The sequence below is a fragment of the Microtus pennsylvanicus genome, chromosome 2 (assembly GCF_037038515.1).
Source record: "Microtus pennsylvanicus isolate mMicPen1 chromosome 2, mMicPen1.hap1, whole genome shotgun sequence".
Lineage (NCBI taxonomy): Eukaryota > Metazoa > Chordata > Mammalia > Rodentia > Cricetidae > Microtus > Microtus pennsylvanicus.
The window spans coordinates 26,456,173-26,468,542 of NC_134580.1; the positions used below are offsets into that span (position 1 = coordinate 26,456,173).

Sequence of the window (12,370 nt, forward strand, 5' to 3'; positions counted from 1 at the left end):
TCCTTTCCAATAATTTTTTGGTTTTTTAATATCAATTGATGTTTTAAAAAATACAGAGGTGTTTGACACAGAATAGCACCATTGTGTAGGACACACAGTTCCTACGCCCAGCACCTGTGGGGGTTCTTCTGGCTGGGCTGGGGGCAGTCACTCAGGGGGCGTTTGACTCACACCAGTTAGTTCCCTGCCTCTGCCTTGACCCAAAGGTCTTACAGGAAGACAATAAATAAATAGAACACCGAGATTTTATTTTGCAGTCTGCCCAGTTCAGGTCTCTCAGAAAGGGGAAAACAGTCCGAGCTGCAAGGGTCGGATGAATGGACGTCAGGTCAGGTCAGCCATTCAGTGCAGATTCTAGAGTGACTGGGGTTGGAAGGTCCTTGGGTCCTTTGGATTCGCAATGGATTGTGTTGTTTTGGGGTTCAGGGTTTTACAAGAAGCAGACAGGCCCTATGTCCACACCAAACTCCTGCTCAGGGCCTCCTATGTCCATGGGTGCAATGTCAACAATGGGAAGGCGTGAGGTCTTCTGTGACCGGTACTCGATGACAGTCTTGCCCCACTTACCGGTATGTTTCTAGGGAGGAAGGGGGGAGATGTTATTCAGTGGATGTCTTGCAACCAAGGCCAGCTGCCCAATACCCCCAAACCAAACAACCACAAAGTGTGAACTATGCTAGGGGGCTCCTTAAGACTTTTCCTGGTTGCCCAAGCCCTCTCCAGTTCTTTCCTTAATGGCAGAGCCCTCCTCTACCTTCTTGCCCCCTGTCTCCCATTTCCACAAAGGGTTTCCCACTTGTGATAGCCTCTTCCCTCTTGCTGGTACTCTCATACACTTTTTAGGAATACTTTGCTAAGTGTCCCTGAGCATGCAAGTCTTTATTCCCTCTGAACGAGGAAGTGGACAAGCTGATACAATATATACCTCTCCCTCATCTGCCGCTCAGCGTGTCCCCTCACATGTCCCCTCGACTCAAGCCTCTGCTGACCCATCCCTCTGGAAACATGACACTTGCCACAGCCTCGGCCCTACTCACCGTGCAGCCGTCCTTCAGGGCCGTGTACGTGAACCTGCTGTTGCCCTCAGCCCTCATCTCCACATCATTGGAGCCCTGGATGAGCAGGGCCTTCTTGAGGTTGCCGGCGGCTTCGTCCAGGTAGGCGATGCTGTTCTTACAGTGGTAAGTGATGTTTTGAGAGCCCTCGGAGGACAGTAGACGAAGGAAGGTCATCTGGACGTTAGCGGTGTTGGGAGCCAGGTTGCCATCGCCGTAGCTGAACTGTAGTAGGCAGAGGGGTCCGAGTATGAGATCTGAGGACTGGCATTTGCTGGGATGGGGGGGCTAATGAGACTCCAACTGTTGGGGGTACTAGAGTGATGTAGGGGACTCTAGGGAGCGGGGCAAGCTCAGAGGGCCACTTCTCCAGCTACAATGGGGGAATGCTCTTTTTTCCCCCTCTTTCCTCTAAAGACTGGAGAACACTGGTGGAGAATGTGGGGAAGGCGCTAAAAAGTCTGAGGAGAAAGAAGGGCAAAGGTGAGGGGGGGACAGCCGGGCAAGCACCGGGCACTCACGTGGAAGCCACCGTTCATGGTTTCTCCAAACCAGACATGCTTCTTCTCCCTGCCCTTGCTGCTCCACCAGTTCTTCTTAGGCACCGTCGCTGGGTTGGGGTAGACGCAAGTCTCGCCTGTCTCCATGTTGCAGAACACTTTCATAGCGTCCAAGGTGCAGCCCTGGTTGGGGTCAATCCAGTAGTCTCCTGCGGGGAAAGGAGGTGGCACCCATCAGGCAACTCAAAGCTGAGGGCCAGGCTGGCTGCTAACAGCAGGGAGCTTACTGGGAAGCTAGGTCAGGGGAATCCGAAGGACCAGGGACAAATCCGCATGGGGAACCTAGTGCCAAAGAGGGGGCCAAGAAATGGGGGCAGAAGCAGTGTTCTCCTGGAGTCACTTCTGTCATGGTCATTCAGCAGAACCTTCCAGATCTGATCCTGCCCTGCACTAAGATACAATGGGTTGGGTCTGCCTGGCTACCAAAGGTGGGCTATGTATGTAACTCCCTGCTCTCTGGGGCAGGGGACCTGTGCTCCAGGCTCACCGCTCTTCCACTCTGGATGGCACAGTTTCAGGTCCTGGCAGGTTCGAGCGGGATTCTTGCGGGAGCCATCAGGGCTGCGGATGCTCTCAATCTGGTTATTGAGTGACTTGAGGGTGGCATCCACCTCCACGTCATGCTGTCGCAGGGAGCTGGCTGCCTCGTCGGCCCGCATGTACTGCAGGGGATCAGGGCCCTTCTCTCTCTGACCTAAGCCAGCGAAGGCTGACATGTCAATGCCAGGACCAGGAGGACCTGGAGGGCCAGGGGGACCAGGATTTCCGGGAGGACCCTGCAGCAGGAAACAGAAATGTCAGCACGGAACCATGGGGAGAGGTCTTCCCGCGTATCCAACCTTGTGGTAGGGACAAAGGGCAGCAAGACCAAGAAACCCACAGCAGCTTCCCCTTTCCTCCCTGACCCTTCTTTCCTACTTCCCAGAATCCACCATGAGCCGTGTGACCCTCTAAAGGGCCCCCAGCCTCCAGGACGCCATCACTACTAGCTGCCTGCTGATGCCTCAAAGGTGTCCTAAGCACCTATAACATGCTAGGAATACTTCCAGTGGCAGGGAGGGGTCAGAAAACTTACAGCAGGGCCTGTTTCGCCTGAACGTCCACGGGGACCAGGAGGCCCAATGGGGCCAGGGATTCCATTAGAGCCATCTTTGCCGGAGGGACCAACGGGGCCAGGTGGACCCTGCAGTCCAAGAAAGAGGAGACCGTGAGAAAACCGTCCATCCCAGGAGCAGCTACAGACCGGCCACGACCAGCAACACTGGTCATGCTACTCTGCTGGGGTCCTATGAAATGCTCGGTCATTTAGCCAAGAACCAGCAGGCATCTCCATGTTTCTCTGACCCTCCTAAGTTACGTTTATGAGGTTTTTTTTAGTCAGTTTGTCTTCCGGTCACTGTGACTTCAGGTGCTTATGTCCATGGTCATTTGTAAGAAAGTCCTCCTTTTCTCAGGGTACCTCCTGACTGAGGACGGCTCAATCCAAGACTCCCCACAGAAGCAATGGCCACCCCCACCCATCCCCTGACCAAGGCCTTGGCCCGCCAGTAGAAAGGCTTGCTCCATCTCTAGAAGCATCTCACTTACTCTAGGGCCAGAGGGACCAGCTGGGCCAGAAGCACCTTGATCTCCAGAGGGACCCTGTGGATAAAAAGAACACAGTCGATGTCAACACAGCTGGATATGGAAATCTGTCTCCTTCAGAATGGAAAGCAAGATTGTGCCCCTGCCCCTCTCTCCCACCCCTTCCACCTGACAGAGCCCAGGGGCTTCTGAGGAAGACCCCAAGCCTTTTTAGTAACAAGGGAATTTCAGTGGACCTGAAAAATGGGAGACCTTGGGCCATCCCCTCAGGGACAATGACATGCAGTGATACCCACCGGAGGGCCAGGCAGACCCTGAAGTCCAGTGAAGCCTCGGTGTCCCTTCAATCCCCTCTCGCCAGGCTCTCCAGATTCTCCTTTGTCACCTCGGGGGCCTTGAGGGCCCTATGAATAAGGAAAACATGGATTCAGTCAAGTCTGGGCTCTTATGTGTCTCACCCAGTGTCCCTTCTCTGCAGGGACTCAGTTCAAGATGCTCCAATACTCACTGGGATTCCACGAGCTCCAGCAGGTCCTGAGGGGCCCATAGGACCTTGTGCACCCTGTGAGGGGAGAGAGCGGACAACATCAGGGAAAGACCAGGACATGAAGGCTCTTCCTCACACCTGCCTAGGGGCTCTGAGGCCCCCAGAGCCAGGCGCTACCTCTAGGTGCTCAACACAGAGGAAAGCAAACATGAAACACCCCCTGCCACCTCTGAACCCCGTATACTCACAGACTCTCCTCTGTCTCCTTGTTTGCCAGTTGGGCCAGCAGGGCCAGGAGAACCTGGGGGCCCGGGAGCTCCAGGAGCACCCAGTGCACCAGTCTCTCCACGATCACCCTGTAGGAGCAAGGTATCAGGTTCAGCCAAGAAGATTTCAGAAGAGGTGGGGGGAGTTCCATTACTACTCAGACTGGCACGTTAGCATAGTCCCCCAGTTCCCCGTCCCAGGATAGACACCTGTCACTCACCTTGACTCCAGCTGCACCATCTCTGCCAGGGGGTCCATCAGCACCAGGGCTGCCCTGGACAAGGGATGTAAGAATTCACTTAGATCTTCTCCGTTTTCTCTCTCACTCTGATCTGAAGCCTAAGCCTATTTATGTCTGCCCAGCTAAGGCTTTGGGGCTCACACATCCTCTGTGAGCTTCCACTCCCTTCTCCTCGTGCACTTCCTAGTCTCTGTGTGTGTCCTTCCCTCCAGATCCTCCCACCGGTGACACCAAGCTCTGGGGCTCACCTCTCGTCCAGGTTCACCTGCAGGACCTGTCAGGCCAGGAGGCCCCACGGGGCCAGGAGGACCTCTGTCTCCAGATGCGCCAGGTGCACCCTGCTTGCCAGGCTCACCCTGAAAGGATATAGACAAGGACCATGAGTGTCCATGCTAAGCACCCCTGCCAAGACTCTACCATCCCCTTCAGAGGGTACAGCTGACAGAGGGATGTTTCCAAGGATACTGAGTCGGAGGAAGACTTGGGGTGCCACTGTGACAAGAACACTTAGTTAAGAGCTTTGGGACTGAGCCTGAGCCTGAACCAGGCCTGGCCTAGCAGGGCTGAAGGGGAAAGTGTTCTTCACTCACCGATGGGCCAGGAAGGCCAGGGAATCCTCTCTCACCACGCTGTCCAGGAAGACCAACAATGCCCCTTTGACCAGCCAGCCCCTGGGGACCTGGAGGACCGTCAGAACCCTAAAAGAAGAAAAAACAGCTGACACAGAGGCTTGCCCTGACACTTCCCACCCACTGTGTGGCTCCCTTCCCACAATTCCCACAGCACTCCACCTTCCTCCTCGTGTTTAAAGGAGCTCAGGTGCCTCTCATGGGCCGGGTAGGGTACTTACAGGGGGACCGTCATCTCCAGGTTCTCCTTTCTCGCCAGAAGGTCCTGCAGGGCCTTGAAGTCCAGGGTCACCAGCTCGGCCAGGAGAACCTGTGTCTCCTCGAGCACCTTTGGGGCCATCTTTTCCAGAAGGACCAGGGGGACCGGGGGGTCCAGGGTTGCCCTAGGAGGAGCAGATATGGAAGGTGGTGATTTGTCACCGTCCTCATTCAAGCTATAGAAGCCATGTGGCTCGGGGGCCAGGCATTCCAAACTGCCCGCTTGTGCTTTTCTCTCCCCTGTGACAGATCTGGTCAGGCAACTGTGACTCTGTCACCCTTTCCTCACCCATGTGGGGTTCCTCCAGAAACAGCTCCAACATTGCCCCTCTGACCCTAGCCTCCTGTTCGCCCAGCAACCCTTCCTCCATGCCCAATGATGGTGAATGGAGTTTTTCCTTATCTCCTCCCTCACTGACGACCCCCCCCCCCATCCCTAAGTATCTGGTCTGGGGCTCCTGGGCTTCTCTATAGAGTGTGGATAGAACACGCTTAGGACATGTGTCCCAAATGAAAAAATGCATCATGCCAACCCTCCCAGCATGCCAAGTGGTCCCCCCATTGCTCCCAGCCGCCAGGGGTCAGTCAGCTGTGCCTCCCATTGGTAAGAATGGAGGAGTCAGGGCTATAGGCTTCTGACGCCTGTGTTTGGTGGATACTCCAGACGGTGCTGATCCTAGCTGGGCCTCCCATGCCAGGAGGAAGACAGATATAAACCAGGAATGACACTTACATTAGAGCCTGGCGGTCCAACGCGGCCAGCAGCTCCGGGGAATCCGGTGGCTCCCTGTGGGCATGGAGGGGTGGGGATGCTCTCAGCAAGGAGGAGAATCAAGTTGGAAGGGCTAAAGCGTATGTCTCAGGTGGGGAGTCAAGGAAGTGGGGGCTACAAAGCAGCAAGTGAGTAGCTAGAGGGAAAAGGGGGGCCATTGCACCTGGCCACATAATCAGGCCTGATCTGGTGCCTTCTAGCCTTCAGGGAGCCGAGTGGCAGAGCTGAGAGTTGGGGACTTTGGAAGGACTAAGCACACAGCAGAGTGAGAGGCCCTCTCCTGCCAGGCTTAGACTCAGGCCTGGTTAGGGCTGGGGAGGGAGGATATGTAGGTTCCTGAAGCTAACCCACTGCAGAAATCATGGGTCAGAACTCTTTTACAGGGGATTCACTCACTGGGGGGCCTTGTGCGCCTCGGGCTCCCTTCGGACCAGTCACTCCAGTAGGACCCTGGGAAGAAAAGAAGGCAATGGTGGGGTCTGGTGGACCTGGGGAAGGCAGTCAGCCTTTTCTGAACTTTAATACAGGACTCCTGAGAGCCAGGCTGTCAAAGTTCAGCTTCTTGACATTAGGACCCCAGTCTACAAAAGCTATCATAGGCAGTTCTGTGTGCCACAGCACCGGGAGACTCCAGGGCCTGACTTGGCAAGGCTCTTAGAGACAGCCCCGAAGCTCCAGCCCATGGGAAACCTGCTCTCTGCTCCCCCAGGGAAGCAGCTGCTTTGTCGCCTGTGGTCAGGGGACACAGCCTATACTTGGTGCTGGTGACCCAATACCCCACCTGTGTGCCCCCCACCCCGAACCTAACCTAACAAAAGCCCCTCCCTACACAGCTGACTTCCTCCAGGCTCCCAGTTCCCTTCCAGCCCCAGACTCTGCTTGCCCCATCTACCAGGGCCCTTCTCTTGGCCTGGCAGCCTCCGCTTCATGAACTCAGCAATACTCACCTGTGGCCCAGGAGCTCCAGAGGGGCCTTGGGGGCCAGGGGCACCAGCATCTCCTTTCTGTCCGGCCTCTCCTTGATCACCCTTGGCACCAGGCTGGCCATCAGCACCCTGTAATAGGAAGAAGGGATAGATGAAGGAGAGGCAAGCTGACTGCTCCAGGTTCTGCCACCGGTTAGACAGGACATGAGCATGCACCTACCTAGTAGGGGCCTGAAAACTGGGTTTAAGATGGTGTTGTTATGTTGCCAAGGAAATGTGAAGGGAGGAGAAGAAAAAGTCCATTTCTGCCTCTATTACCTTCTTGCCCTCCCTTCCTCTCTCCCCTATCAGACGATGCCCCTGATTTCTGGCATAGAGCCAGACTGTATGCAGTCAGTAGGCAGTAGGGTAGACAGAGGTACTCACAGGAGGCCCAGCGAATCCAGCAGGTCCAGGTGGCCCAGTTTCTCCACGTTCACCCTGTGAGGGGACCAGGAGGTGTCAGGTCCTGTTGCCCTGCCCATGTGCTCTTCTTAGAGCCAGAGCCCACTGCACAGCCCAGCTTCATGGCCATCCTCTCCCACACAGAGGTGTCTGAGGCCCAGGGACCCAGAACAGGAAGTCTCTCTTGGCTCAAAGGTCCTGAGAACTGGCTGTGCCTGGGCCTCTGTGACTTTCCTTTGGGTCTCTTTTCTCCTCTCACCCCTAACCCCACAGCACAGGGCCAGGTGGCAGGGCATGGCTGGCTTCCTCACTACTGGGGCCAGGGAGAGCCTGATCGAGAGGGACATGCTCACCGGAGCGCCGCGAGCACCAGTACTTCCTGAAGGGCCAGGAGGTCCAACTTCTCCCTAGGAGTTGAGAAGGCAAAGGTCAGGGTGGGCCCCGAGGTGCCAAGTGCACTGAAGAAGTCCTGATGTTGAGAAGGGCACTTTGGGTTCCTAGAACCCCTCCCCCACATCCAGCTCTCTTCTGGGCTCAGCTGCCCCATCTGCCTCTTCAAGACCTTGGGTGAGGGTACTTTTCTACCAGGCTGGCCACCACATGTTAAAGACCACACAAGTCATACGCTAACAGGACTCCGCCCCCCAACTTCACTCCATTGAGGAAGGTGATGGTTGATGAGGAAGATTTGACTGTGTCTGGGAGGAGGTAAGAAGAAGGTCCGAAAGAGGTGGAGAGAGGGAGGAAGGTCAATCACAACTCACCTTCTCGCCATTGGCACCTGCCGGGCCCGGGGGCCCAATGGGCCCAGTCAGACCCTGGAGAGAGAATAAGGGTCAGGCCAGTATTGTGAGGTTCCTCAAGGATTCTGGGGACCCCATACCCAATAGACTTTGGTGGACTTTCCCATGGTCTCAGAGCCTCCCACTCACTGCCTGGTCCCCAACACTAGAAAAAAAAAGGAAGTCTCCATGGTTTCCCAGAACCCCCTTTTTTGAGTGCTAGAGACTGATGGGAATGCCTGTATCGGTCCCCATGCCAACTCCTAAATTCCCACGCCGGCTCCTAAGTCCCCATGCCGGCTCCTAGGCCCCCATACCAACTCCTAAGTCCTCATGCCGGCTCCTAGGCCCCCATGCCGGCTCCTAGGCCCCCATACCGGCTCCTAAGTCCCCATACCAGCTCCTAAATTCCCACGCCGGCTCCAAAGTCCCCACGCCGGCTCCTAGGCCCCCATGCCAGCTCCTAACCCAGCATTCACTTACTCGTCCACCATCTTTTCCAGGAGCCCCCTCTGGGCCTTTCTCACCAACGTCGCCCTGTGGGAGAGAAAATCAAGTATTTTAGGGGGCCCTTTGGGACCAGCTGCCAGTTCTGCCCTACCTGGCTGAGGTTCTGGAACCCAGTCTTTGCCTAAGAGTTGTTTTCTGTGGCCTTAGGGCTGGCGACAAAGTAACAAGTGGGGAAAGAACACAGAAATGGCTGTCACCTTGGCAGATGGGTTTGTGTATGTGTGTGTGGGGTGGGGGGACTTCTAGTTTCTCAAAGAGCAACCAGGACCCTCGTCTTCAGAAGGACAAGGAATGAGTGTGGGGGCAGAAGTGTGGCAATTGTGGCTTTGGGTAAGCCCAGTACTTACTCTGTCTCCCTTGGGCCCAGCAATACCAGCTGCTCCCCTCTCGCCAGGCATTCCTTGTAGACCCGGAGGACCCTGAGCCCCAGGGGGGCCATCTGGACCAGGTGCACCCTAGAGTGGAAGACAAGAGGAGTCTGTAGTGAGCAAGACCTCTCTCATGGCCCCACTGTGCACAGCCTGGGGAAACCAGTGTCCCAAACGCCTTTCCCTTTCTTCCGTCTCCATCCCAGCATCACCTCCCTCAAATCCCTCCTGGTCCTCCTTCCTTCTGTGCTCCCTCCCTCCCTCCCTCCCTCCCTCCCTCCCTCCCTCCATCCTCTCAGCATGTCTCCCCAGGGATGGATGGAAGACCCCTGAAGGACTTGGCGTCACTTACTTTGGGACCATCAGTACCAGGAGTACCAGGGAGACCACGAGCACCCTGGAGGCCTTGTGCACCAGGAGATCCACGTTCACCTGGGAAACCTCGTTCACCCTGTGAGAGGGACACCAGGCAGCACTCAGGCCAAAGTGGTGGGGAAGATGAGATGGGGAGGGGTGCATATTCCCAAAAACCCTAGGCAGGCTGCAGAGCTGAGACGCAAGGGCAACTAAATGGGGGAGAAGGCACACCCAGCAATGGGTGGCAGGACACTCACCCTGGGACCCACAAGGCCAGGAGCTCCAGCTTCACCAGGAATACCCTAGAGAACAAAAGAGTATGGAAGAGTGAAGACTGCCTGCCCCAGACCCCAGAACAGCCCTTCCACAGTGGCTGCAATAGCTCAGACGGTTGTTAAGAGAGCCGGGAACCAGGCCTGGGACACTCATGTGGGGCTCTTCATGCACCCATTCTCTTGGTTCCTGGATGTCAGCTAAACAAGTTCAAAGAGCTCCACACTCACCTGGTCACCTTGTTTTCCACCTTCACCTGGGGGACCGGGAGGGCCAGGAAGTCCCTGGAAGCCAAAGTGACATGCAAAGAGTTAAGTTTGCTGCTTCAGCCTCCAGGGAGGCACAGCACTGGACAAACCATAAGGAGATAGCAATGAGGGCCAGGCAGGGAAGCCTCATCCCCTGGCTTCCCATGAGGAGAGTGAACTTGCTGCCCACAGTGCATGCCCAGAGAGCTCTAGACATGGGGATGGATTACATAGACAGTCTGGCCCAGCCACCAGCCACCTACCTGGAATCCTGATGGCCCAGGAGCACCCTGCTCGCCTCGTTCACCAGCAGGTCCCTGCAGAAAGAAAGAGAAGGTGAGTTAAGTCAGGAGTCTGGAGAACCTCAGGCCCTGGGGAGTAGATTAGCGAAGTCTTCCTGGACTGACCAGCCGAAATGTGGCTGGACACTTCACCTCCCTCGTCTACCCCCACTGCCTCCAGGACATCCTCTCTCATCTGGGGATGGTCCAGCCCAGGTCCATGTCTGTCACCTCCATTACTCAATGGATGTTAGGTTCTCTGTTTTAGCTCCCAACAAAGACACCTGGAGAAACTGGGTAGGTACTTACGGCAGGGCCAGGGGGTCCTGCGGCACCTGTCTCACCATCTTTGCCAGGCAGACCCTACAGAGCAGAGGAAAAGGAATTGTAATGACTTATGTCAGATGATGTCACCTAAGACCAGCAGATATACTTTTGGGTTAAGGTCCCCAATGAAACTCCACTTTTACCACCACTCCCTGTACCTCTTGCTGTATCTGCCACTTCCCTCGCCTTTCTCTACACAGACATCTACCTGTACCTGAGCCTTGCTTCTGTAAGCACTCAGCAGCCAGTAGTTTCTCTGGGAGGATCCCAGAAGGCATAACGTAGCACATGCTCAGCCATAGGAATCAACTCTTGATAACCAAGGCTCTGAGGACCATGTCTGGGGCTCACCCCTCCCATTCCTGATAGGTATTCCACCAACACCAAACCATAGGCAGTAAGGAGAACACTTACTCTCAGACCAGGAGCACCAGCCAGTCCCTTCTCACCAGCTTTGCCAGGCTCGCCCTAAAAGAAGGGGAGGAAAAAATGTGAGGTGGACGGTTAAGGGTGGAGTGAGGCATAGAGGAGACTGAGGAGCCTAGGGTCTGAAGCCTCATCCCAGTGCACCACAGAAGGAACATCAAACATCAGCCCCTTCTCTTATACTCAGAGTCATCCAGGCCACCAGGTTCTGTGACATAATGTCAGAGAGACAATGTCCTGAGGTTCACAACTCTCTCCCAGATCACATGCATCCATGGTAGGGTATGGAGGACAGAGCTGTCCATGTCACCTGCCCTGGGTTAACTGTTCAGAAACCAGCCCTTTCTCCAAAGGATAGAGAAGACAAAGGAGATGACAGAGAAAACTGTTACTTACATTGGCACCTTTGGGGCCAGGGAAACCCATGACACCAGGCTGCCCACGAGCTCCCTGAGGACCAGGAGGTCCAGGACGACCGTCTTCACCAGGGGCTCCCTGAAAGACAGGATGCCATTCTCTGAACATTGTCCCTCCAGTCATCTTTCCCCATCAGTATCTAAGTGCCTGCTGAGTGGCAGACATGGAACAAAGTACTAGCCATGTACATACATCTAGGGTTGACCAACCCCGCACAGATGGACCCATCTACTGGAAGGTGCTCAAGCTCAGAAGTCTTCCCTGAATCTCTAATCTTTGTCCCCACTCTTCCTCCTAGAAGATGCTCAAATGCATTGTGTGTGCATGCATGCTGTGTGTGTGTGTGTGTGTGTGTGTGTGTGTGTGTGTGTGTGTGTGATTTTCAGAGCTCATAGTACAAGTCTCATCCGGTCATAAAACCTACTCCTGCCATTCTCAAAATGTACTGAATCCTAGCTGCCTTCCCCCAGACTCCTTTCTCTCTTCCCATCATCTCCTGAAGGATATCCCCTACTCTCCCAGAAACCCCACTCAGGATGATTGACTTACAGAAGGACCGACTTTGCCTTGAGGACCAGCATCACCAGGACGACCCGTAAGACCCTTTGTTCGGGAGAGAAAAGAGACTGATATAAGTCAGGGGCACACCCCAAATCTCCAATTCTAGCAGTACAACTTAGATGATGTGTGGGGGGTATGAGGGTCTGGGCAGCATCCAAAATCAAGGACACAGCAGTGCCCTCCTCCGTACCCGGGCTCCAGGAAGGCCAGGTTCTCCAGGACGACCAGGGTCACCATTGGCTCCCTTGGGACCAGCCAGGCCACTAGGCCCTCGTTCTCCAGGGGCACCCTACACAAGAAGAGGGAGAAAGTCAGTGGAATGCTTCATAACCAGGGAAATTGGGAGAGACCAAGTCCCCCTCTCTCTCTACTCACCTTGGGACCTGCCAGACCATCTTGACCGGGGAAACCACGGTTGCCAGGGGCGCCCTAGGGAGAAGTAGGCAAGAGGCAGAGGGTGAAGATGGCAGCTCACCAGCATGCCTGAAAGGTGTCCCACCAGGCTCCCAGGGGCCATCCATTCACCTCCTGCCATGGTATCTGTGGGCAGTAGCCATAGCCTGCAAGACCCTGAGAGCCTAACCTACTATCTAGAAT

The 12,370-nt window shown here is 55.4% G+C and overlaps 1 protein-coding gene across 2 annotated transcripts in view; it reads right to left on the reverse strand.

Moving 5' to 3' along the window:
• The window catches only part of Col2a1 (collagen type II alpha 1 chain), a 29,051-nt gene continuing 16,681 nt past the window's right edge, over nt 1-12,370 (reverse strand). For both annotated transcript variants that reach the window (XM_075960513.1, XM_075960515.1), the window contains 31 exons: nt 12,149-12,202; nt 11,964-12,062; nt 11,762-11,815; nt 11,192-11,290; nt 10,784-10,837; nt 10,352-10,405; nt 10,025-10,078; nt 9,744-9,797; nt 9,498-9,542; nt 9,236-9,334; nt 8,863-8,970; nt 8,489-8,542; nt 7,988-8,041; nt 7,577-7,630; nt 7,206-7,259; nt 6,801-6,908; nt 6,250-6,303; nt 5,815-5,868; nt 5,045-5,206; nt 4,785-4,892; nt 4,443-4,550; nt 4,174-4,227; nt 3,935-4,042; nt 3,708-3,761; nt 3,496-3,603; nt 3,203-3,256; nt 2,691-2,798; nt 2,103-2,391; nt 1,577-1,764; nt 1,038-1,280; nt 1-577 (listed from right to left, as the gene is read on the reverse strand). In XM_075960513.1, coding sequence (XP_075816628.1) covers nt 431-577; nt 1,038-1,280; nt 1,577-1,764; nt 2,103-2,391; nt 2,691-2,798; nt 3,203-3,256; nt 3,496-3,603; nt 3,708-3,761; nt 3,935-4,042; nt 4,174-4,227; nt 4,443-4,550; nt 4,785-4,892; nt 5,045-5,206; nt 5,815-5,868; nt 6,250-6,303; nt 6,801-6,908; nt 7,206-7,259; nt 7,577-7,630; nt 7,988-8,041; nt 8,489-8,542; nt 8,863-8,970; nt 9,236-9,334; nt 9,498-9,542; nt 9,744-9,797; nt 10,025-10,078; nt 10,352-10,405; nt 10,784-10,837; nt 11,192-11,290; nt 11,762-11,815; nt 11,964-12,062; nt 12,149-12,202 — 2,937 coding nt within the window. In that variant the 3' untranslated portion in view covers nt 1-430. The remainder of the gene's footprint in view (nt 578-1,037; nt 1,281-1,576; nt 1,765-2,102; nt 2,392-2,690; nt 2,799-3,202; nt 3,257-3,495; nt 3,604-3,707; nt 3,762-3,934; nt 4,043-4,173; nt 4,228-4,442; nt 4,551-4,784; nt 4,893-5,044; nt 5,207-5,814; nt 5,869-6,249; nt 6,304-6,800; nt 6,909-7,205; nt 7,260-7,576; nt 7,631-7,987; nt 8,042-8,488; nt 8,543-8,862; nt 8,971-9,235; nt 9,335-9,497; nt 9,543-9,743; nt 9,798-10,024; nt 10,079-10,351; nt 10,406-10,783; nt 10,838-11,191; nt 11,291-11,761; nt 11,816-11,963; nt 12,063-12,148; nt 12,203-12,370) is intronic.